The sequence below is a fragment of the Rhineura floridana genome, chromosome 17 (assembly GCF_030035675.1).
Source record: "Rhineura floridana isolate rRhiFlo1 chromosome 17, rRhiFlo1.hap2, whole genome shotgun sequence".
Classification (NCBI taxonomy): Eukaryota; Metazoa; Chordata; class Lepidosauria; order Squamata; family Rhineuridae; genus Rhineura; species Rhineura floridana.
The window spans coordinates 26,268,233-26,292,304 of NC_084496.1; the positions used below are offsets into that span (position 1 = coordinate 26,268,233).

Genomic DNA, 24,072 nt, shown 5'->3' on the forward strand with positions numbered 1-24,072 from the left:
TCTTGCACTTTTTTCCTCTTTTAACAAAAGATCAATAGGTAATCACAGCAAGAGACTTCTTTCGGAAGACTACCGTCAAAGCTTTGAAATAATTAGAAAGGCCCTTTTCCCCCAGCACTGGTATTAACCTCTCCCAAAGACTGTATTTGCAGCAAAGCTCTTCTGGATAGCAGGAAAATCTGTGATATGCAAGCCAACCTTTGAGATAAATGAATTCCAGGCTATCAAAAGCTTTAAAGCTAACAACACTTTGACATGAACTGAGTCTGGAAACGCACTGGCCAAGTTTGCAAGTTACAGCAAAACATAGTTAATCGTTTACTGTGAAACGTGGGATTGCTTCCACTTTGTTCTTCTCCTAATGCAAGTGTGAACAAAAGTGATGATTCCTGGGTTAGTTTATGTCCAAATGGAGATCGTGGTTTGTTTTACTCAAACCATAATTGGTATGCCAAGAACAAACCTTGCTGGGCTTCACATTGTGTTTTGCTTGGAGAGGAACAACCACAAGCCCTGGTTCAGAAGTAATGCCAGGGGCTGTGGTTTGTTGCTTCCACTTCCACTAGGGGAGCAGTGAAGAGGGAGCCATTTGTGTGTTCACAGTAACCATTTGCTATGGCTTACCATGACATGAAAATAGGGATGGGCTAGTGTCGGTTTTGGTTTTTGTTTCTCAGTTTTCCAATCTTTAGTTCTCCACACCAGTTTGTGATGTTTATTTTTTTAAAGTCCTCATAAAAATTCATCAGCATTTTAGTGCAGATTCTTCCTTATATATATATTTTATATGCAAATTTGCCTAATAGAAACATTTTGCAACACATTTTCCCCTAATATAATACATTTTTGCATTTTATTTTTTGCTAACATATGCATTTTTACCTTAACATGTGTATTTTTGTACACTACTCAGGCTGCACAACTGCATTGCAAAATTCAGACAAGTACACATTTCAAAGGATAGTTTTGTTTTGGTTCACATAGTGTTTCAGAAAGTGCAAATTATGCACATTCGCCTTCAAATGTGAACTGAATCCCATCCCTAAATATGAATGCTGCCACTAGTAGCCCCTGCAATTGTTGCAGCAGTGCTTATGAACCTCGATTCTCCTTACTTTTGGGAAAGGAGCCACGTCACCATGCAATAACTACCGTTTTCAAGGGCAAATCTATGTAAAAGTGCATTATAAAAGTTGTACAAGTTTTGATCTGAGGATATAAACACATTGCAAGAGAGGTAAGATGAAGGTGTAGTTAGGCACATGAACACCTATATAAAACAGTACAGAAAAACTCATAGAGGGGTAAAGAACTTTGTAAGAGGGCGGCAAGAAGCAGCATCAGGAAAGGACTTCCAGGTCCTGGGGGAAGGATCTAAAAGCTGTGGCTGGGTGGGCAAGGTGACAGCAGTACCCAGAGAAATCTCCAGGTGCAGTCTTTGCTCCCATCATGAAAAAATGTAGATATTTTAACGTACTCTTGGATTGTCTTGTTTGCTTTTTGTGATTTATACTATAATGACCATTGGCTACAAACAATAAAAATCTGCTGACTGACTGAAGATGAGAAAATCACCATTAAAGACTGCTGAATATGCCACCTCCCTGAGAGAGTGGGCAGCGATATTCCCATTGATGGGCTTTTCCCTAACACTTTATAGGCTAGGGGTGTGCATTATTTAATCTATGTGGATTTACTCCCTCTCGCCTTTCTTTGAAAAAGAGGCAAAGAGTACCTCTGACCCTTGTACTTTGCCATGTGATTCAAACAGAAGCGCAGTGCATGACACACATCTAGCTTGTGCCAGGTCTGTTCCCTGGAATGAACTGGCTTGGGGGAAAAGGACAAAAGAGAAATCTGGAATCTATGGACCAGGGAATTATTTAGGAACCAAAGAAAGATCTAGCTGCAAGCCCACCTCATTCACATGGAAAACACACGATTTTGGGTCCACCAGCAAGGCTCCCAGGACCAAAACTCTGCAGGCTGATGTTATGGCCACTAAAAAGACCATCTTAAGGGGGAGTAACTTAAGAGAGCATGAGACCATTGGTTAAAAGGGCCTCTCCATTAAGGCTGCCAGCACCACTTCAGGACTGCGATTTGTCTCTTGATGATGCTGGTGCTTGGTCCTTTAACCAATCCTGGCTGAAGAAAGTCAAGTACCTCCTTGACTCCTTTGGGTTTAGGAGAATTCCCATTTTCCTTGCACCAGGCTAGGAAGATTTTCCAAGTGAAAATGTGCACTCTATAAGTAGTGGAGCTTTATCAGGAGGATAACAGAATTTCCAAACCTTTTGGGAGGATAACCCAGCTCTGTTAACTAGCTTCCAAGAGGGTAGCTAGAAAAGTTCTGGATAAGAATGACATACAGAACCATGAAGCAGGAGCTTCTCTCTGCTGGGAAGATGCCAGGGACCTCACTTTCATGCTGAGGAGATCCAGGAACTAAGGACACCACAGTAATTAGAGAGCTCTGGGAATCACCTCAGCTGCTGACTGTGATCTTTTGAAGCATTTTGGGTATCAGGCAGAACAAAGGAAATGCATAGCTGGCCAGGTTTGGCCTAATGCAATTCTTCCTGCTGACCTGGGGCTTGGGCACCTCAAGAAGAATCTTATGACCTGAGTATTTTGTAATGTGGCACACAGATCTATCTCCAACTCCCTAAACCTGATAGTCAGCAACTGGAATATCTGGAAGTGGAATGCCCACTTGGTCTCCTGCAGCAAAGTACAACTCAGTCAGTCCTGTCCTGATCTAACCCCCATGGCTCCCCAGTGGTCTCTTCCTAGGAAGTGTTGGGGTGGGAGGGGAGAAACTTGAAATAAAAACAGATAAAAGGAAAAAGGTGTTTGAAGCTACAGAGTTGGGGCCAACTTTGCCCAACCTTATGGCTAACTAGACAGAGCCAGTATGGAAGTAAGGCGAGCCCCTCCCTTTGGAGAAGCAATTGTAAATGGTCGTGTCTACGTGCACCAACCCAAGGAATAAGAATGCCCTCAGGGGACCTCTGGAGAAGATAACATTATTACAGTGTTGTGAATGAATCTCTGTACTTGCATTCATTTGGGCTTTATATAAATCTTACAGACCCACCACTACCCTCACATTACATGCCTTTGGGCCTCACTGAATATTCCTTCCACCCCATACCCAACTGAGAGTACACTTCATGTTTCCCACAAAAGCTTGACAATAAATCTGCTTGTCTTTTAGGTACCACAAGACTCTGTGTTGGTTTTGTTGTGCAGACAATTCTAGCTACCTTCAGATTTGCACTGTTATTTTCATTATACATTCTGTCCATTTCTCAAGTTCATGGGGTGAGCACCAATCTTTATGTAGCCAAAACAGCACCCCCTATGCACAAACTAGTAGTATCAGTAGGCTCAAGTAAACCTTAAGCTTTGCTGATTTATAAAAAGGGGACAAGCCCCCAAATAGGGAAAGCAGAGGATGGGGAAAAGGAACACAGAACAAAAGCTAAACAAGGCCATTACCCAGGTCTCAGCCAGAGTTCATGACATGGCCACAGGATCTCCTGACAGCCACCATGATCTTATAACTTAGATAGGACGATTTTCCCCACTCTTGGTAGCTTTTACACCTTTAAGGTTCCCAGCTATCTTTCCTCCACTAGGGGAGAATGCAAAAAGCAGAAACATATTCTCCCCACGCATTTTGTTGCACAGTCTCGCTTGTATTTGTACAAAGTGATTACTTGAAGAGGTGAGGTATGGATGGGACAGTTAAAGTAGAAACAAGAATCCTACAAATGTCAACACAATACTATCTAATTTGTTGTCAGGGGAAAAACAGTAACTTCAAATACAATAGTTGTCAAGAGAGTAAGACTCCTAAATATCAATTGTCCTGAGAACACAGCCAATCTCACTTTGCATGGAGCATCTGAGAAGGTCAGAGGCAACATGTGAGAATCCTGTTTCCAATCTCCATGTATAATATCTAAAGAGGGTCTACTAAGGATGATCCCCCAACCTTCTAGAGATGACACTGGCAGGTAAGATGCTTAAGAAGGCATGAGGCAGTCTTGGCAGCAGAGACTACTGTATATTGAAGGCCAAACAAGAAACCTCTGGAAGCTTAATTGAGCTCCTGGGCAGCCCATGGCCTATCTGTAGCCTAAAGCAAAATGGAGGATCACAAAAAGGCAATTTTAATAATAAGAAATAATATAATATTCTTGTTTCAAATAAGCCTGCATTTGTATGGTATTGTACGTTAAAATCCTTGTTCTACTGTAACATTATACATTCCTTTCTTGAATACTGTTCTTCCTAAGGCTATCTTTTTATTATTAAAATAACACTGCTAAGCTTGACATATTTTTAAAACCTTCCCTGAATATCCCACAAAGGAAATTTACATGCCTCAGTACTCCTATTTTTAACGAGACTACTCAATTAAGCTTGCTTCAATGTTTATTCCCCTTTGTGATCCCATGGTCTGCATGCACTTGATATGGGTTTTATTATGCAACTGTATTAGAGGTTTAACAGTCCTCTAACTAGAAAAATGCTTTTTTAATGTGGTGCTTTTTAAAAAAAATACAGAAAGAGTTCACGGGCTCTCTACACTGCTGCAGAGGCAAATCAGCCTCAGGGTAGTAATCAGACCTCATGATTAATGCCCCTTTCAACCCTCCTCACTTAATCACTTAGAGATATCACTGTGGAGGGCTTGATTTTGTAACAGATCTCTCCACCAATCAGAGAGTACAGCCACAGCTTAAAGGATTATGTTGTGTATGTATGTGTTAAGGGAAGTCACGTGAATATATAGAGTTCTGTGCCACTAACAACAGTGATGCAGTGGAGTCAGCGTTCTTCTACTAAGCTCAGCTATTGTTTACCCTCCATAGAAATGAGACACTGGAGTTTTTGCAGAACTTATTCTGAGAAAGACTCAATTTGAGGAGCAAAATGTTTCTGCCTGCTGTCAAGAAGCCTTCATACTTTGCTCTGAGGCAGGATAGTGTATACCAGGTGAGTGTTCGGCTAGATTGCTTTGTAGCTTGCTTTATAAAACTAAATAAATTAAAGGCTGTCATTTTACCTATAATACATGCAAGCAGCTAATAAGAAAAAACATAGAATTACTGCATCAGAAGGCAGTATGCAACTCTTACACAAATCATAATTCAAAAGAGAAGGTAATTTGTTAAAAAATGTGTATCTTTTTTCCAAAATGGAGAAAAATCCATAGCATGGATCTTACGTCTCATTAACTTCACCTAATCTTAGATAAGCTTTAATTGTATTTTTTCTAGAAATGCCTACTGTAGACATTAAAATTTATCAGTAACTTTAATTATTTCTCTTTAGCCACTCATAAAATACGAAGTTATACCAACAGATGGAAGGGGGAAATATATTAGTAGACAATATAGCAAAATATTACAAGGAGGTATTTTATATTTTATGTTGCAATACATTAGAGTCAGCAACTAAACCTCTTAACAAGCAATCTGGTTGCATTTTCATTAAGTCATTAGAAGAGAAGATTCGCAAAAGATGAAACTTCATTAGATTGTAACAGACTTGGCTCAGTACTTTAATACTAACAGATTTAAAAGAACTTTTAATCCTATTTTGCAATATATATTAATTATAAGCACAGACACAAAGTATTCTCATAAGTCTGGTATCTGAATGTCTACCATAATATTAAGCAAGACTGAAATGAAGCCTTGTCAGAGCTAAAACAACTTGAGTCTTGCAGCACCTTAAAGACTAATACATTCAATCTGATGGGACTCTAGTCCACAAAAACTTATACCTTAAGCAATTTGTTAGTCTTTAAGGTACTACAAGATTGGCTCTTTGTTGGTTTTGGTGCAACAGGCTCCCCTCGGAAAGTTGTCTGAGATAAGCAAATAACAGAATTTCAGGTTCTCCAACATAAATCTTAAAGAAGCAAAAATGATACAAAATTACCAAAACATTCTGGATATCTCCTCGTTTTTAATTAAAACATATGGAAATATTCTCTTATTGACTTCAGAGAATTGCATAGAGTAAAAGACAAACTGAAACATTTTTGAGTGTTTAAACTGATATATGTTGTTGGTGTTATACAACTGTTGTTTCACATAATGATCTTTATAAGAAAATAAACTATATCTGTTGAAAGAAGTAGATCTTGCACATTTTATAAAAGAGAAATCTGCCTAAGCTAACAGCAGCCACGTCCACCTGCAGAACTGGCTCACAAATGAAGCCTTTCGTAAAAGTAATCTTGGAACAAAACCCTTAGCAACTACAGCAGACCAGCAACACCATATCTCATTAATGGATAAAGTTTCACACCTCTCAGTGGAGGAATTTAGGTTTGTATGGCAGCTGAAGCATCGATATCAATCTAATATATGTACCTATCATAGCATATACAAATTTTACCACAGCCATTCCGCAAGGGATACCAAGCTATAACACATTTTCTGCTGTGTTCTTTGGAAGCTCAGAGTTCACAGATTTGCAAAAAAAATTGCACCAGGCCCAAAACTGAATGCAAAGGAGGACATGGCTTCTGTATGTTTAATAGTTTTCTAGAAGAGGAAATTTCAACAAGTTAAGCATTTCAGGAAGGTTGTAAGCTGCTCCTGCCATAGTCCCCTCTTCTACAGAGGTACTAAAGATATCAGAACCAGGGCCGGTTCTAAAGGGCGGCCAGGTTGGGCACTGGCCCGAGGGCCCCGGAGCTACAGGAGCCCCTGAGGGGCCCTCCACTCCTTTTCTGTGATCCGTGCCCCCCCCACACCCCACTTACCTGTCAGCCATCTTTTTAGCATTGCCCTTAATGAAGATGGCGGACGCAGCTTCCTTAAGGTACTGAAGCCGCTGCCGCCATCTTAGTTGATGGCAGAGATGTGCACGCATAGCACGCACGTGTGCCATCAACAAAGATGGCAGCGGAGGCTTCATTCCCCTTAGGGCAACCGCGGCTGCCATCTTCATTAAGGGCAATGCTAAAGACTAGACAGGTAGGGGGCCATGGGGGGGCAGTGCGAGGGGGCTGCACGTGTGTGCGTATGTGCGTGCGTGCACACCCACCCACCGGGGGCCCAGGGCAAGCTGATGCCCAAAGGCCCCCACATGCCTGGAGCCGGACCTGATCAGAACCCTGTCATCTTCTACATCTGGGCAGTCTAGGATAGTGGGAGTTGGGAATGTTACAAACCTGATTTGGAAGGCAAGAGTGGGGGAGCAGATTCTATTATGAATTTGATTTTTAAAAATATTAATGTTTTCTGAGGATGTGGAGGCATTATTTTATTACAAATTTGGACCAGGATCCCAAAACCTACTTGAGATCCTCTCCCACCCCAGATACTTTCCTTTTCCATTTCACAAATTGCTTTTGAAATTCCCCTCGATTTCAAACGTTGGTTGCAACATGGCATGGAAAGACCTGCATTTGAAAAACAAAGTCCAAAGCCCTCCTTGGGTCGACAGAAATAGTTGTACAGTTTATTGGATTCCTGATCCTTAAATTGAGGAAAGCAAATGGATGAAAACTGGCAACAGAATCATATTGACAAAAAAGCAATAGATATTATGAATGTCTGGCCTGAATGCACCTGGAGGGCATCTTTTTCCATTCTCTACCCAATGATAAACCAGAATCCAACCTACACCTAAGTGAGCGAATTTTGGGGGTTAACCTGTTTGTGACTATATATCCCAGGTGCATGGAAGGAAATAATTTTAATATATAAGCCTCTGCACACTGCCCAGAAGCCATATTGGTCCCTCCCCCTGCTGGGTACACAATTATTCAAAGATCACTAAGCTTATGTTCTAATGAAAAGTGGCATAGTGACTACAAAGTTTAACATGACAAATACTGCTAACACAGTCCACAGGCATCCCAACCAATGACAACCACCGTCAACTCACATGGGCAAGCTATACATATCTATCAGGCCATAGTTTGCTACCTGGCTGGTAGGGGAAAACATACCTAAGACAATAGCAGGTTTATAAAGACTGCTTTGTAAAGGAATTAAAAGACTGATGCTCTTCTCTTGAGGAACATTCCAGGAAATGAAAAGGTATGCAACATAAAAACATAAAGAGTATGCTGGATCAGGCCAATGGCCCATCTAGTCCAGCATCCTGTTCTCACGGTGGCACACCAGCTATCTATGGGAAGCCCACAAGCAGAACCTGAAAGCAAGAGCACTTTTCCTTCCAGCAACTGGTATTCAGAAGCATACTGCTTCCAACAGTGGGGGCAGAGGACAGCCATCATGGCTGGTAGCAACTGACAGCCTTCACCTCTGTGAATTTGTCTAATCCTCTTTTAAAGACATCCGGGTTGGTGGTCAAGTTGGAAGCAATGTATGTGCATTTTATATATATACAGTATTTATGCATCTATGAACGTGTGGCTCAAGAAAAAAGAATATTTTCCAAGCATGCAATTAACAGAACAACATCTAGGTATCACCGAGGCAAAAGCAAGGACCCCAGTTAATGTGACAGTAGAAAAGAGGATACACAATAAACTTCAAAATCAGTTTGTTTGTTTGTTTGTTTATTTATCTATTAAATTTATATCCCGCCCTTCTTCCCAGTAGGAGCCCAGGGCGGCATACAGTTATAGTTGTCTTTGAAGATTCTGGAACTGCTCAAAATTACCTAAAGGGATATTTGAGGGGGGAAAGCAATTATGGGCACCACTAATGTTAACGAGAGATATTAAAAGCAAAAATGGTTATTACACAATGGTTAACTACACCAATGCAGTTGTCCCTGCTTCAAAGATCTACCATTAAGAGATGCTTCAATCAGCTTCCCAATATGTTAATTTTTCCCTTAGAAATTACGTTCAAGAACAACAAAATTTGACAACTAACTGTCAAATGTTATTAAAGCTATAGCCTAGCCAATATAATAGGAAGTTAAGGTTCAGTAAGATCAGTGAAACTGATTTCCATGTACACAGTTCAAAGCAAAAAAAAGTAGGGCTACAAACTCTACTAGGGTTTAAGTAAATAGGGTATGGGTTGATTGGGAATTAAACACATCCTAGTAATTTCAGCTCCAAATACCTACCCTGAACAGATAGTTGAATGTTACATTTAAGACCAGAAATACAAACCAAATCAATCATCATTATGAACACCAACAGGAGAAAACATTCTGTTTCAATGCGTATCCTGGAAATATTTACCCATGACCAGTCCTAGCATTCTGGAACTGCAACATCTGAGCCTGTTTCTCAACAAGAATCTCCTGTGCAGCCAGCATAATGCACTGATGATAAGTCACTAGGTTGACTTTCACTTGTTTTATTGACAGGAAGTAGCGCTGCATAATGGTTTCCAGGAGAAGCACCATCTGCACCTCCTGTCAGTCTTTTCCAATCGGCAGAAAAGTATCCATGGAGAATGTTCCCATGATGCCAAGTTTCCCTCCTCTCCCCGCTTGCAAAGTCTAAGCTCTGATGATTTCAACAAATGGAGTTCCGTTGTTTCTGTGGTGCCAAATTCATTGAAATAGATTGAGTTCTGAAATAACAGCCAAGCTGCAATAAAATCCATGGTACTACAGTTTCTCTCATTGAAACAAAATGTGGCCCACAATATCGAAACCTTTTTGACTGGGGAGATCCCACTAGAAGCTATCTGAATTGTTTTAATAAATGAAGCTTCTTTTAAAAGCCTAGAAGGCTATTCTATAACCAAACCTTGAAACTTGGACACCAGGTATACCACTGGCTCCTGCCATACAATAGTTTACAAGTTAGGAGGTAAGCCCATGAATATACACACCAAAAGTTGTTCCGCATTCCAACTCTGGAGTAATTTCTGCCCTCTCTTTCCTTTTAGATGGTAACTATGGGTGTATGATACTTGTACACCAATGCAAACCAAGGTTAACGCAAACCATAGTTCCCGTGTAACTATGATTTATGTCAGTGCACATCTCAGCTGAACCATGTCAGATCTCATCAGATATCATTTTTACATCCATTTTTAAGGTAGATAAATGAAACTGAAAGTTGAAAAGTGATTTAGTGAAAGGTAGAAAAATCCTACAATATGCAGAGTATTTGGTGCTTGTAGCCTCTATTTCAGAAATGAATATGGCTTCTTCCACTAAACATTCTATCAGTTTGTACTTTGGTTTCCAGGTTATTCCATTTAGTTGCTCTTTCCCTAAAAACAATTGTCCATTTTGCTCCTGTGAAATAGCTGTAATAAAGATGTAAATTAATGAGGGCAGAAAAGTATATTCTCTGAAAGGTTTCCCAATAACAATAAAAGCATTCCTTGCATATATTTTCCCTTCCACTTCCCTTGTAATGTATAAGGCAGTTATTTGCCAATGCTATAGTAAATATACATACAGATGGTACATGCCAACATGTGTCACACCAACATGACAATATAAAACCTCATCTACATTCATTACAAAGGACAAGTAAAGCAGAACCTATGAGCTCAAGCATTAAAGATGGCCAGATCCACAGAACTACTGAAGGGCTGGCAGGAGCCAAATGAGATTTCTGACTCTTTGCACAACAGATCTACATGTGATAACAAACTATTTTTGAAATTCCTCTCAGTTGCAAGAGTGATTTGCCATACAGCAAAAGTTCAAACAGCTTAAGTCCAAAGGCCCCTTGGGCATGTGGAACTAGTTGCACAATTCTCTGGATCCTGACCATGATAGGGTGAGGGACAAAAAAATAAAGAGAAAAGAGTGCAAAAATTAAGAAAAGTTATTTCAGATGTAATAGGAGTGCATTTTTTCACCAACATTTACCTCCCTAGACCATAAAGAGTAGGATACAATGGAGCAACTAAAGAGCAACCACACATTACACAAACATGTAATTTAGTCCCCAATATTGTTTTCAAAAAAATGAAAGGCTGCTTTGGGAGGGGGGAATTTAGAGCACAGAACTGATTCTTAACTCTTCCCACTTGCTGTTTCTACACTTAAATTCCCCCTAAATTGTATATATTTATTTAAACAATTTCTTACCTGCTCTTCATTGTGCAGCAATGAACAGCAGGTTTGACTCATCCTATTAAATTCTAGAAGTGTGTTTGGTTCCAAGCTTCTAGTGCCCCCCCCCAAGGACGAAAAACAAAATAAAAAACTGGAGAAGCAATTCAGAACAGAGAAACAGTAGGAGGCAGCATATTTTGTCAACATTTTTTTTAAAAAAGAGAATGCACTTGAAAATAGCTTGTTTGCTTTCACCCACACTGCACTATCTCCATTATATGATACTAATAGCTGGAACTTCCCATCAGTCAAACTGGTCATGGGTGCCACCACACAATAATAAATGACAGGTTTGGGAAAAGGTTTTGCGGGTTATTCATGTCAACACCCTTGACCAAGCAGGATTTTCTACTACACTAATTCAAAAAGAAAAAAATTATCTCTGTTCTATCGAATACCTATGTTCTAAGTAGTAGTGACTCAGCCAGTTGCAAGTGAAAGATTATCCTATTGCCCAATCTGCACTCCCTATTACATGATGCAGAACATTTGCTCTACCACTGAGCCATGGTCCCTCCCTAGAGCATCTGAAATTGACTAGACACTGTACAGTAAGTACAGGACACAACAATTCACTATCTAAGTCTAATAATGTAAAACAGGGGTAGCCACCATGGTGTCCTTCAGATGCGGTTGGGACTACAGCTCCCATCAGCCCCAGACAGCATGGCCAAAGGCCAGGAATAATGGGAGTTGTTGTCCAATAATAGCTAGAGGGCATCACTGAAATCAAAGGATGGGGTAAAAAGAAAGGGAATTGGAAGTAAAAAAGAATACATGAAATACTTGACCATAGTTACAAACCTGCCAGTTAATGTTTTGAATTCTCTAGCAAGCACTATATGCAAAATATGTTTGTTAAGTGAGGGTTAAATGAAAAGGTCATACAGCTAAAATCTCAAGAGTTTGCTTTAAACAAAAACCCTGCAAATTATCCATATGATATATACTGGGTGTTGAATAAAGAGCCACTCCTTAGCACATTACAGAGAACACAAACAAGCAAGCAACAAGCAAATCCTCAAGTAACACAGTACAACAATTCCCTAACTAAAGAGCGCAATATTTCTTCCAATGTTTTAATGACTATTAGCTTCATTCTTAATAGTAAACCTTGCAGCTGCATTTCAGTAAGTGTTTTAACTACAGTAGGGCCCTGCTTTTTGGCATTCCGCTAATATGGCAGCTTGCAATTAGAGTAAGGCCCCACTCATACAGCGCTTGTTCCGCTTTTATGGTGTTTTTCAGGCGTCGGGCGCCATTTTATTAAAGGAGTTCCGCTTTGGGGCGGATTTCACTTTTAGATGGGGGTCTGGAACATAACCCGCCATATGAGTGGGGCCCTACTGTAATCTGAGTAATTAAAAGCAAGAATATCTAGCAACCTAATTCTAACCTTTTTGCAACAGTGCTTCTGCCAAAAATCTTTTCATACCATTTCTGAAACACCACCGTATCATTAACTTTTGTGCCACTGAACTGATTGGTATATCCCATCTTAAAAAGGGTTTTGCAATCTTAGGATTAAGATGCTTTATTTATGAAATGAAAGCAGAGCAATGGTTTCATATGAGCCCATGTGAACACTGAGGTTTAAAGACATTGGCCAGGATATGAAGTATCATGAATCTAGTTCCATGAACCCAAGGGAACTTTAGATAAGCTTTTCTCAGTGTAGCACATGCACATATATACTCACAAAAAAAACCCACTCAATTTGAAACTGACAAGAGTTTCATAAAATAGTTTATGGTATAGCATGGTGGTCAGCTAGTGCAAAATATAAAGGGTGCATGTTTCTGGGGAGGTACTACTGTTAACCCCACAGCCAGTGACATCAACGAAGGAGGATGACAACTCTATCAAGGATTTGAACTGTCCTCAAAACAGTTGTCTGTGAGAAGATCTGTGGGACTAGAACAGCCCTGACTTCCTGACCTGTTATTACCTCCCAGATTTGGTCTGGGGCAAGAGGATAATTGGTGTTTCCACCAGTTTGCGCTCTTTGTTCCACTGCCACAGCCAAGACATTCAGAATATGAGTAAACATCAGAGTTATGGTGAGGGAGTATGTTTCTTTGTTCTAGGGTGGAGGATCTACATGTGAAAGCGTGCCCATGCTGAGACTGTAAACACTACTGAATCATTTTTAAAGCCACTTTGTACTATGTAAACCAGTTGAAAAGTGGTATATAAAGATTCTAAAGAAATAAACAGAGATCCTTAAGTGACCCAAAGCAACTCCTCAGATCCTAGTAATTCTCTGGAAATACACCTGCAAATTGGGGTCTTGATCATATGTTTTTATTATTATAATCTTATGCTTTTATTTGATTATTTCATTATACGAAGAGTCTTGCTGGATCTTACCAAGTCCTATCTTGGTGAACATTCTGCTCTCACAGTGACCAACTAGCTGCCTCTGGGAAGCCTACAGCCACTGGTATCCAGAAGCACATAACAGAAGAGGTAATATAGCCATAATGCCTAGTAGTACATTCTTGGAATTGTTCAGTTTCCAAGATCTATATTATGCACAATTCTCATAATGATGCTAAGCTATGTTTTTATTACAAAACCCTGTGGAATTTTAACTTTTAAATTCAAAGTAAAAATTGGGTTTTTAGCTAAGCTCTGCTGCCCAGGATGCCTTACCTTTAAAAAATTCAAAACATAAAAGCGATTTTCTCAATAGTATTTTCCTGTAAGACATTTCATACACTCAGTCGAATCTGCTAGCTAAGGGCAAACACGCCTTCTATTGAGAATGCAGCAAACCCGGTGGCATTAGAGGAGGAAGGGGGGGAGAGCAACTGTAACTGAACACCAAACTAGAGTCTTCCAGGAACATCTCCCTTTCTACCAATCAGTAGGAAGCAGGCAACACTCAGCAGAGTGTAATGTCAGGAAACACTCCCCTCTGAGATCAGCCTCCTGTTTCTTGAAACTGGCTGTAAACAGAGAAAGGGAGGAGCTAGTCACAGTTTGCCAAGAGAAGCAGAAACTTTGTGAGTAATTTACTAGAGGAAAAACAAGTGCAGGACACATGCAGAAAAGCTACTAAGATGTGTAAGGTCCTAGTGATCACGGAAGATCGCTATGTCTTCAAAGAGGGAAAATACAACACCCTTCAGCATGCTCTTTTCTCCTGAAGTGTTATTTATCAGCCATAACTGGATTCCGAAGTACAAAGAAATGTGCTACGTGAACTGAAGGTAGGAGATCTGGTGGCAGCAGGGACAGGCTAGGCGCCGGTGGCGCAACCTGACAGCTATAAGAAATCAAAGCAGCGTGAATGTTCTGTAAAGAGTTTCAGTAATGAAATATTCTAGAGATGCAATATTATATTTAAAAGTCTGTATAAATGTTTAGAGAAACTCACATAGTCATATAAAGGTCACTTGCTTCAAGATACATTTTTGTATTGTATCCAACAGGACAGGATACTTTACTTGGAATAAATGCTCTCTAGGTACTACAGAATTGCCTTTTTTCAAAGAGTAAACAAACTGAACTGATACTTCAGCATGTTATTTCCAGACTAATACTAAACACTTTGTTTGATAGGGCTAAACCCTGGGTGTGGGGGTGGGGAAGTGTCTGATTACTTCCTTAATAGATTTTTATTATGGACTTTCAGATGAATTAATTTTTATTATGGACTTTCAAATTAATTACCAGCAACGTAACAGAATGGATATTTCACAAGAAATCATTTACTATCCATAGCTACTAGCCATGATGGCTGCATTCTACCTCCACTGTCAGAGGTAGTGTGCCTCTGGATACCAATTGCTGGGCATCACAAGTGGGGAGAGCCCTATTGCACCCTGGTTGTGCTTGCAGACTTCCCATAAGCATCTGGTTGGTCACTGTGAGAACAGCATGTTGGGCTAGATGGGCCATTGGCCTGATCCAGCAGGGTTCTTCTTATGTTCTTCTTTTTACTAGACCATGAGAATGTCACTGTTCTTCAATAAAAAACAAAACGTTTGAGATTTAACTATTCCAATAAGCCTTTGGGGGGTTATCTTTTATTATTATTATTATTATTATTATTATTATTATTATTATTATTATTATTATCATCATCATCATTACCATCATCTTCATCATTATTATTATCATTATTATTATTAGTAGTAGTAGTAGTAGATTTGTATACTGCCACCATAGCCGAAGCTCTCTGGGCAGTTTACAATAATTAAAACATAAAAACAAATATACAAATTTAAAAATATATATTTAAAAGCCAATTAAAACACATGCTAAAATGCCTGGGAGAAGAGGAAAGTCTTGACCTGGTGCAGAGAAGACAACAGTGATGGCACCAGGCGCACCTCGTCAGGGAGATCATTCCATAATTTGGGAGCCACCACTGAGAAGGCCCTCTCCCTTGACATTCTGCAAGACCTAGAAACAGTGGGAGCCCCACTTTCACCGCCAAAAAGGAATGCTAACATTGTTTAAACAATGGCTGTGTAAGGCTAAGGCTGTTAATTGATATCGTGCCCCTGGCTTGCAAGAGACAAAGGATAGGTGGTGAAGACTGCAGATATGCACTTAGCCTATGGATACTAATGAACTCAAACATGCAATCCACCAGTTCCTACTGCTTAGCCTCTTCATTTCCATAGAAGTGGGCTTCACAGTAGCCACTTAAATGAGAAGAGGTTGCAAAGTAGTAGTGCTTGGTAAACTGCACTAAAGACACCCATGTTCAGATTTGCAGGTTCTCTGGTTGCCCTCAGTTGCAGTTCAGTGGTAGAGTATATGCTTTGCAGGCAAAAGGTCGCAGAGTTTAATTCCTGACATTCTGAATTTTAAAAAGGAGATGGGAAATTGATAGCTAGAAAATATCTGTCTCTGCCTGAGACCTTAATAAACCATGTGGAGCAATATCCTGACTCAGTAAGTCAGCTTCATGTATTCATGATATTAAAATATTGAAAATTATTATAATAATTTTCAAGTTGAATTATGTAGAGGGATCTAGATTTTCAAGATAAACGTATGTTGTTTAAGTGTCATAAAGTAAATTATGCTAATCCTGTAATTTAATAAAAGAGGAAATCATTATATGCAGAAATCACACACCTTTAAATTAAGCTATGATCTAAGCAATTACAAAAAAACATTTGCTTGGTGATCCTGAAGGGAAAACCATCTTATGTGAGGGAAGTCAGTTTTTAGAAATTATCTGGCCACTTCTACCCAATAAAACTTTTGGAGCTGGCTTGATTCCTGAGATGGAATACTGGTACATAATTGAAACCACAAACAAAACACATGTGCTTATAAAACAACAACAGCAGAGCTAAATTGATTCGGGGCCAGGTTCTCCGGCTGTGCACCCACGCAATTCCTTTTGGCATCCCAGCTGAGCTATTCCTGTGTAGCTGAGAGGAAACTGCATGATTCAGTATTACAAACTTCTATTAACTTAAACCCATGAGAATAACTCATTTCAACCTGCTCCTTAACTATGTTTCATTTCAGTTATTAAATCTTCGCTACTGCACTATTTTACTTTTTTGTAAGAAAGAAAGAAAGAAAGAAAGAAAGAAAGAAAGAAAGAAAGAAAGAAAGAAAGAAAGAAAGAAAGAAAGAAAGAAAGAAAACCATGACTCTGGAGTCAGATTCCCCTTCTTCAGGGGATGAAGTCAAGGACTCTGAACCAGAAGTGGCAGGGCATGCAGGGCCCGTTCCAGTAGCCCTTTCAGCCCTAGAAGTGCTTCCACTAGATGAGCCTGTGGGGTTAGTGGATGTGGCACTGCCATCCCCAAAGCAGAAATTCCCGTTCCCTCACAGTAGCAAGCTACTGGAGTAGGTTGGAGCCTTTTAACTGAAGAAGCACCTTCCAGCGGAGGTGTGGCTCACAACTGCGATGAAGCTGCTGCCACTATACAGAGTTCAATCTCTGTTTGGTTGTTGGTGAATCAACTTCAGAATCTTTTGTTCCTATAGCACAGCCCTGACTCCTGCATTGAGCATGAGCTGAGCACTGTCCTCCCATGTCTAGCTTTGCCTCACCACAGAGGAGGACAGGTGGATGTGTATTTTAAATGTTGCCCCTACCTGAAGGTGTTTAAGATTTAAATGTTGACAATGGGGAAAACAGGAAAGGATAACAGTGGATGAATATGTACAAGTACAATTACACTGCTTAGACTTTCTCTGCCCCCACTGAGAACAAGTGGCTTCACAGAAAAGGAGATTTCTGAGGAAGGATTTAAAAGAAGAAAGGTGATTCCAGATAGGTGTCCCGGGAGGCCATTCCAAATAGAGAAGAAAGGGAGAGTGACCAAATCTGTTTAAAAGAGCAGGAGAACAAGATAGGAAGGTTTCAGCATAAAAACAGTTTTCAAATGCCAGTGTAGCTCCTATAAGCCACAAGAAGAACAAAGACTACCTGTGGTGATTGAGAACACAACAAGAGAAAAACATCTTAAACTGAGGAAATAAATATATAGGTTAAACAGTAGCAATAATTATCCATTCAGAGTCACAGCAACATGAAGCAGCAAACAGTCGTCATGAAGCATACAATCACAGTGAAAATTTGTCAGGGGTGTATTTAACTTTCCTTGGTCCTAGAATTTGATAACAGACTGAATCGTTACATTCCTGTGTTAAACTTATAAAATATTTTAAACTTCTGTGGTGTGTAGGTGTATAGATGATACAGACAGAGAGAGGAGGATGGATTTTCTTTTTTAAGAAAATATTTACTTTCTTTTTTCTGTATTTAGAAAAGCTGGTAACCAGCAGAGAAGACACAAACGATAAAGTCACTATGTGGAGCTGCGAATCTTTCAATGGTACCAAAAACACAGAGGGCCAGCATCTCTGCCACGATTTCCATCTTGTGCTTTCCATTTTTTCACTGCTCTACCTCATCATCTGTTTCCCAATTGGCCTTTGCTATAATGCCCTATTGGTGCTAGTCAACTTATACAACAAAGCAACTATGACCATGCCAGATGTTTACTTTGTCAATATTGCAATTGCTGGCCTCATCATCAATGCTATCGCACCGATGTACCTTCTAGGATCTGCCAGTACAAAATGGGCCATCTGGAGTTTCAACAATGAAGTCTATATTACCTTGCTTATATTATTCAATGTATCATCTCTGGTTATCATGTATTCTACTACACTGCTCAGCTTGGACTACTACATTGAACGTGCTTTACCAAGAACTTACATGTCCAGTGTATACAACACGAAGCATGTGTGTGGATTTATTTGGGGAGGAGCTATGCTAACCAGTTTTTCATCTCTTTTGTTTTATGTCTGCAACCATGTGTCCACTAAAATAATAGAATGTTCCAAAATGCAGAACAAAGAAGCAGCAGATGCCATCATGGTTTTTATTGGGTATGTTGTACCAGCCGTTGCTGTGCTGTATGCACTTGTGTTAATTTTGCGGATACGTAAAGAGGCAACACCACTGGACCAAGACACTGGAAGATTAGATCCATCAGTACACAAGCTTTTGATTGCTACTGTCTGTACACAGTTCACGTTGTGGACACCCTATTATGTAACTCTTCTAGTAAACACATTAACTAGTATGCAAGGAAAAGTCACAGATGAAAATTACATTCGAGTATTACATTTTACCAAGGGATTGTCAAAATTCTTGGCTTTTTCAAGCAGTTTTGTCATGCCTCTACTTTACAGATACATCAACAAAAACTTTCCAAACAAATTGCGACGGCTGCTTAAAAAACTGCACTGTGGAAATCAAGGATGCTCTCATGAACGCACAGTTGTTCAGCAAGTTATAACGTAGGTATGAATGAATATTGATGGGCCAGTACCTAGTTTGCAGAAGTTTATTCTCCAAGATTCTCTCTTGTGCAGACCATCTAACAAAGACGCTATGAAACTGGGATTACACTATAAATCAGCAGCTCACCATTTTAATCTATACAGGTAATGAAGATAGTTTGAAAATTCTGTTCTGAATCTATCTACAGGTTGTCCTTTAAATTCTGAGATTTTCAGTGCACTGATTCATTTACACAATATAAGCTGTGTTCTAATAATTCTGTCGAGAGAAAATCATTAGAGGGCCATCTAAAGCTTTGACTGAACACCTAGCACTTTGTATACTTGTAGAGCTAAAATATGCATTTTATGTTCCATATGAAACATGATTTTTAATTTTACAAAGTAGTTTTATTCAAGGTGAGGACAGCACCTGAATTTTCAGTTACGATAATATCAGCTAATGATCATACTGGTTCAATTGTATAACACTCTAAACAATGAAGTATCAAGGATAAAATATTTTAGTATTTAATTTTACTTTCTCACTAATTTTGCAAAATCTTGTTTTAAAAGGAACTTTTATTTGCAATTCTAAAACAGTTTATTTGCAGACATATTTGTTTTAATGTATCTTTGATTATTCATATTTTTCTACATTTAACAAAAATGCATTAATCTGTTTTCCTTACTTTGCATGACAAAAACATTTCAATCAGTCAAAAGTAGCCACATTCAGAAAAAGTAAGAAGAAGAGAAACATTGCTTTACCTGGTATAATGAAGGACAAATTTAGGATGAAAATTTAAAATCACGTGGGGTGAAAAGAGTGTCTAATTGCTATGGTCCACAAATATTCATGCAAACACACTATATAATTTTAAGGAATGAATAAATGTCCTTCTGCTGAGCATTTTTAACGTATTACTTCTGTAATGGGAAAGAAGCAACAAGGTTTACAAAAATGCAAGTTTTTTATCTCTTAGGTATTCATTGACAGAAAAAAGGAAGAACGGCAACAAATTGGCCATTTCTTACTCGCTTATGCCACAGAATAATAATTTGCTGTGAATATGCAGCCTCTGAAATGGATTGGGAGCAGGATTCTAGCCCTAGATTTTTGTGCTAATCTGGCCCGGTTTTTCTGCCTCCCTGTATGACACTACTCTTCCATCCTTCTATATGACAAGTCAATAAAAACAGCAGGCTAAGGCTAGGATCCAGAGGGCCACATAAGGTGTCCTGTACACACATTCAGCTTTTTTATTCCCACTACAGCTCCAACTGCCCCCAGAAAAGGCATAGTGGACAGTCAGGAGACCCTCCAAAGCACCACTCCATGCAGCATGAGGGGTTGCAGATGGAAGGGGAAAATTGGAAACCTATCTCTGGGGTATGTAGAAGCACCTCAGGCATATGTATGGAGCAAACTACAGAAAATGGCTGTCTTTTGCCTAAAGAAAAATGTTTGGTTTTTCCTTTACAAACACAGAGTATCCTATAAATGGTAAATTCAGAAACTAAAAATGACTAATCACGCACATAAATATTTATGTTTGTTTCTTCACTTTAATACATAATATAAATAATTTCATCCTGTTGCAGTTTGTTCACATAAAGGGCTATCCAGCAGGATCACATTAATGTGTGTTAAGGGTATACTGTGTTTTCAAACCACCTATACCATCACAATATTTTTCCTAATTCTCTTCAGATCTCTTCAGATTACTCTGAACCTTTCACATGTTCAGACTCTAAGTGACTTGTCTTTCAGTATTTCATATTCAGAGTTTAAATTCCATTGCATCTCCATTGTTTAAGCATGTTTTAACACCAAAATATTATTATTAGTACCAGACAGAGGAGGTTTCCACTGGTTATTTTCTTCTTCACTAGCAGTTTCATTCAATGATTTAAAAAATGCAAAAGGAACAAAGGTTTCTGCTCCTTAAAACTCTTCAGCACACTTTCTCTCTCCAATTTCTTTCAACCATTACGAAAAGGTCTGCTCAAAACAGATTTTCAGAACTATTTCTCCTAGCTCCAGCTTAATTGACTGATGATTCACTAGTGTCATATGCTTTACAAAGCTAAAATCAATGTAACTTTAAAAATGAATATGACATTTGATTATGGCACAATATTTTGCTTTTAACTGCCCTCCCTAGAATGCAACATTTATGCTAATACTTAGTCATATAGTTGGTTTCTCTACCAGGGACTTGAACCGGAGATACATGGCCCCAAACTGGAATTTAGCCTAGTGAGCTACCTGTAAGACTATGAAGGGCTCTCTTCTGGTCCCTATGATTTGCATTCAATAAAAAGTCTCTGGACTGGTCAGGCCTGGTATAAATTCTTGGTTTTGCCTGGACTAATAAATCAAATAAATAGACAACCAAACTCTATTTTCTGCCTGCTGCAATTCAGACTCCAGTTCAAGCCCCTAGTTCCAGTCATGGAAAGCAGAGACCCTGGGTTACAAGTGCACCAATTCCACATCAGATTAGGATATTTAGCCCTAGTCTGGTCCCAATACACACTAGTAAAACAGCTTAACATAGCATCTTGCTTTCACTGCATAAATGAGTGAGCAAGATGTCTAGAGGGATTGCTTTCTTCTTCTCTTGCTGCCCACACAATACCATCTACTAAAGTAACATTGGAATGGGCTTCTAGGACAGTGGGTGTTAGAAATGAACTCACAAAAATATGGGATATTTCACAATTCTTTCTTTAGGTATATATATATAAACAAAATCAGATTCATTTAGGTTGTACTCAGCTTTTCTTTGCAAATACAAGTTGTAAAAATTGCTTAACAGAACAAGTCTGAAATGGCATGACTTAAGGAGCTGATGCTCTGATCTGCAATATCTACTTGGTGTTTCAGTCCTGCATAGACATTATGCAAATCACAATGGCCTTTTCTGTTTTAAGTGCTATAGCTGCTTACAAGACCATAACCTTTGTATTGTCCTATCTGTTCCTATCGTGGAGACTTTCTCTCAACGGGAAAATGTTTAACCTAATATGTCTGTTCTGTGAATGTTGCCAGGTGTGTTCTAAAAACATAAGGAATCCAAGCATAGTGAAAGTGAACTGGCACAGGAATAATCTCCTTTTTAAATTCCACAAAGCTTCTTAAATTTGCAGAAGACAGAATCTCATTAATTTCTTTCACCACTCACAGAATCCCTTGCTTCAGAAAACCCACATTTATCCATAAATATGTGCCAGATGTAATGTGTTATGCAGTTTTGATTTTCCTGTTTCTTTTTATTTTTCTGTTCTCTCACACTTAAAATATCATAGTGCCATTCTAATCATGTTTATTCAAAAGTTGGTCCCATTGTGCTTAATGGACTTTTTTCAACAATAGCTTAGGACTTGATCGTTTCCACCCTGCTCATTGGATATCTGCTTCTAGACACAAGTGCTAATTCCAACATCAGCCCCTGTGATTTGCAGACAGTATGAAGCCCCTGGATTGATCAGGCCTCATATAAATATCAATGACCTGACCTTCAACCTTTGCCTAGTCAACAGGGTCTCCTGCTTCTTGCACTTCAGGCCTGTTTTTTTTACTTGGAAATAAGTTCAAATTTAATTGAGTTACTTTTCAGTGCAATGTTCTACAAGAAATGCAGGGCTTGAAAAGTGAAAACTGCAGTATTCTAGAATCATTTAAAGGTTCAAACAATTTTTTTGCAACCAACTGTAGAGGTCACTAATATTAAGACTGTTCTATATTTTGAGCCAATTTTGTTCAAAATGTTTGGATATTTTCATTTGTAATGTGATCATTTTCCAGTTCTGTTCTTTCCACTTAAACCGATTTGAGATTTTTGGAGACTGTACATGTGTGTATGCGTGCGCGCATGCGCATATACATCCAAGTACCTGATCTTTTAGCTGCTTTCCATATAATGTACTACAAAACTACCCTGTGCTATTTTTACCTCTTAAATGCCAAACAGGAATTACTTTGCATCAGGTGTGATTTTCAGAAAACTATTCATGTAAATAACTAAATAGAGACAACAGGTGTGCAACCTTTATACCAATTAAAATTTTGAGTCTAAGTGGAAATATCAAGCAGTGAAGATAAAGAATTTTAAAGAAAAAAAACTGAATTATGTTCTCAAAACACAGCAACTTAGTAGTTAGCAAACACGAGGCCTTTCCATTTCAATGCCTGAAGGTTTCTGGTTACTTTGTAAATATGAGCCAAACTGTTTAACATTACAATGAATATTACTGTATATATGCAAAGAGAAGCAGTCTACTGATGTAAAAAGAACAGTTTAAAGAATTTATTAAATTATTTCCTAAGATATAGATTTATTACCATTAAAAACAAACTTCTCTAGTTCAAAGAGTACTGTATATGATTTATGTGTACAGAAAGTCAGCACAAGAGTGTCATTATTAACAGTATTATTTTCTCAGAATAAATATTAGTATTTTTGAAAATGATTTATGATGTGTATATCTCCTCTAAATGTGGGAGACAATTATGTCAAAGCAATAAACTAATAAAATTCACCCCTGCCTCCACCTGTGCCATCCTTTTCAAGAGTTGTTAAACTTCTTGTTTTTAAATACTTACACTAAACCAGGCATTCTATAACATATTGAGGGAAGACAAGAGGAGCAATATTTTCACTATATTAAGCTTGCCAGATATCCAGCTTCTAATATTATCTGGTCTAGCCTAGTGGAATGTGTGATACATCAATCTGCCTTTACAAATGTCCAGAAACGTCAACTGCTGAAAAACACAACAATCAAATTGTTAACTGGTCACCATATCATATCATCCCAATTAGACCCCGCCTCAGTATACTATACCCTCAAGCTAATGTCAAAATCAAAAGTGGTCTGGAGGAGCCATCATTATTAATGCCCACATTTCTTTTTGTTTGTTTATTGTAATTCAGGGCCAAACATAAGAGAAGGAACACCATGCAATTTCTCCCACAATACCTCTGGGCCCCAACATAGTGTTGCAATGTACAAATGAGACCTAAAGTCTTTGTAGGGGAAATTATAGTGGTGCCATCTGCCCAGCTCAGCACTCCTTATCTCAATTCCAGGAGGTAGCCAGTGCCGAGATGAGCACCAGGCAGCTAGAGATACCACTCCTTTCAGCAGCACCATTCATCCCTATTGCATGATGAGCTTACAAGGGAACGGCAGAAGGCAGAATTCTCAGCAGCCTCTGAGATCCTTTCTTTCCCTTTC

The 24,072-nt window shown here is 38.9% G+C and overlaps 2 protein-coding genes across 10 annotated transcripts in view; one reads left to right on the forward strand and one right to left on the reverse strand.

The window, feature by feature from the left end:
• GPR146 (G protein-coupled receptor 146) overlaps positions 1–23,341 on the forward strand; it is a 48,783-nt gene extending 25,442 nt beyond the window's left edge. Inside the window, exons 2-4 of one of the 6 annotated variants that reach the window (XM_061599525.1) lie at positions 4,887–5,010; positions 13,402–13,518; positions 17,802–23,341. In XM_061599525.1, coding sequence (XP_061455509.1) covers positions 17,846–18,847 — 1,002 coding nt within the window. In that variant the 5' untranslated portion in view covers positions 4,887–5,010; positions 13,402–13,518; positions 17,802–17,845 and the 3' untranslated portion in view covers positions 18,848–23,341. Of the gene's footprint in view, positions 1–4,741; positions 5,011–9,330; positions 9,580–13,401; positions 13,519–14,021; positions 14,265–17,801 lie in introns of those variants that run through there. The other 5 variants (XM_061599527.1, XR_009759378.1, XM_061599526.1 and 2 more) reach the window with 5 other exon arrangements.
• Positions 1–24,072, reverse strand: part of C17H7orf50 (chromosome 17 C7orf50 homolog) — a 172,923-nt gene that overhangs the window by 84,798 nt on the left and 64,053 nt on the right. The window contains exon 1 of one of the 4 annotated variants that reach the window (XM_061599531.1): positions 9,203–9,244. The exons of the other annotated variants lie outside the window; for them this stretch is intronic. Within the exon in view, the coding sequence (XP_061455515.1) occupies positions 9,203–9,221 (19 nt within the window). The 5' untranslated portion in view covers positions 9,222–9,244. Of the gene's footprint in view, positions 1–9,202; positions 9,245–24,072 lie in introns of those variants that run through there. 4 annotated transcript variants of the gene reach the window in all.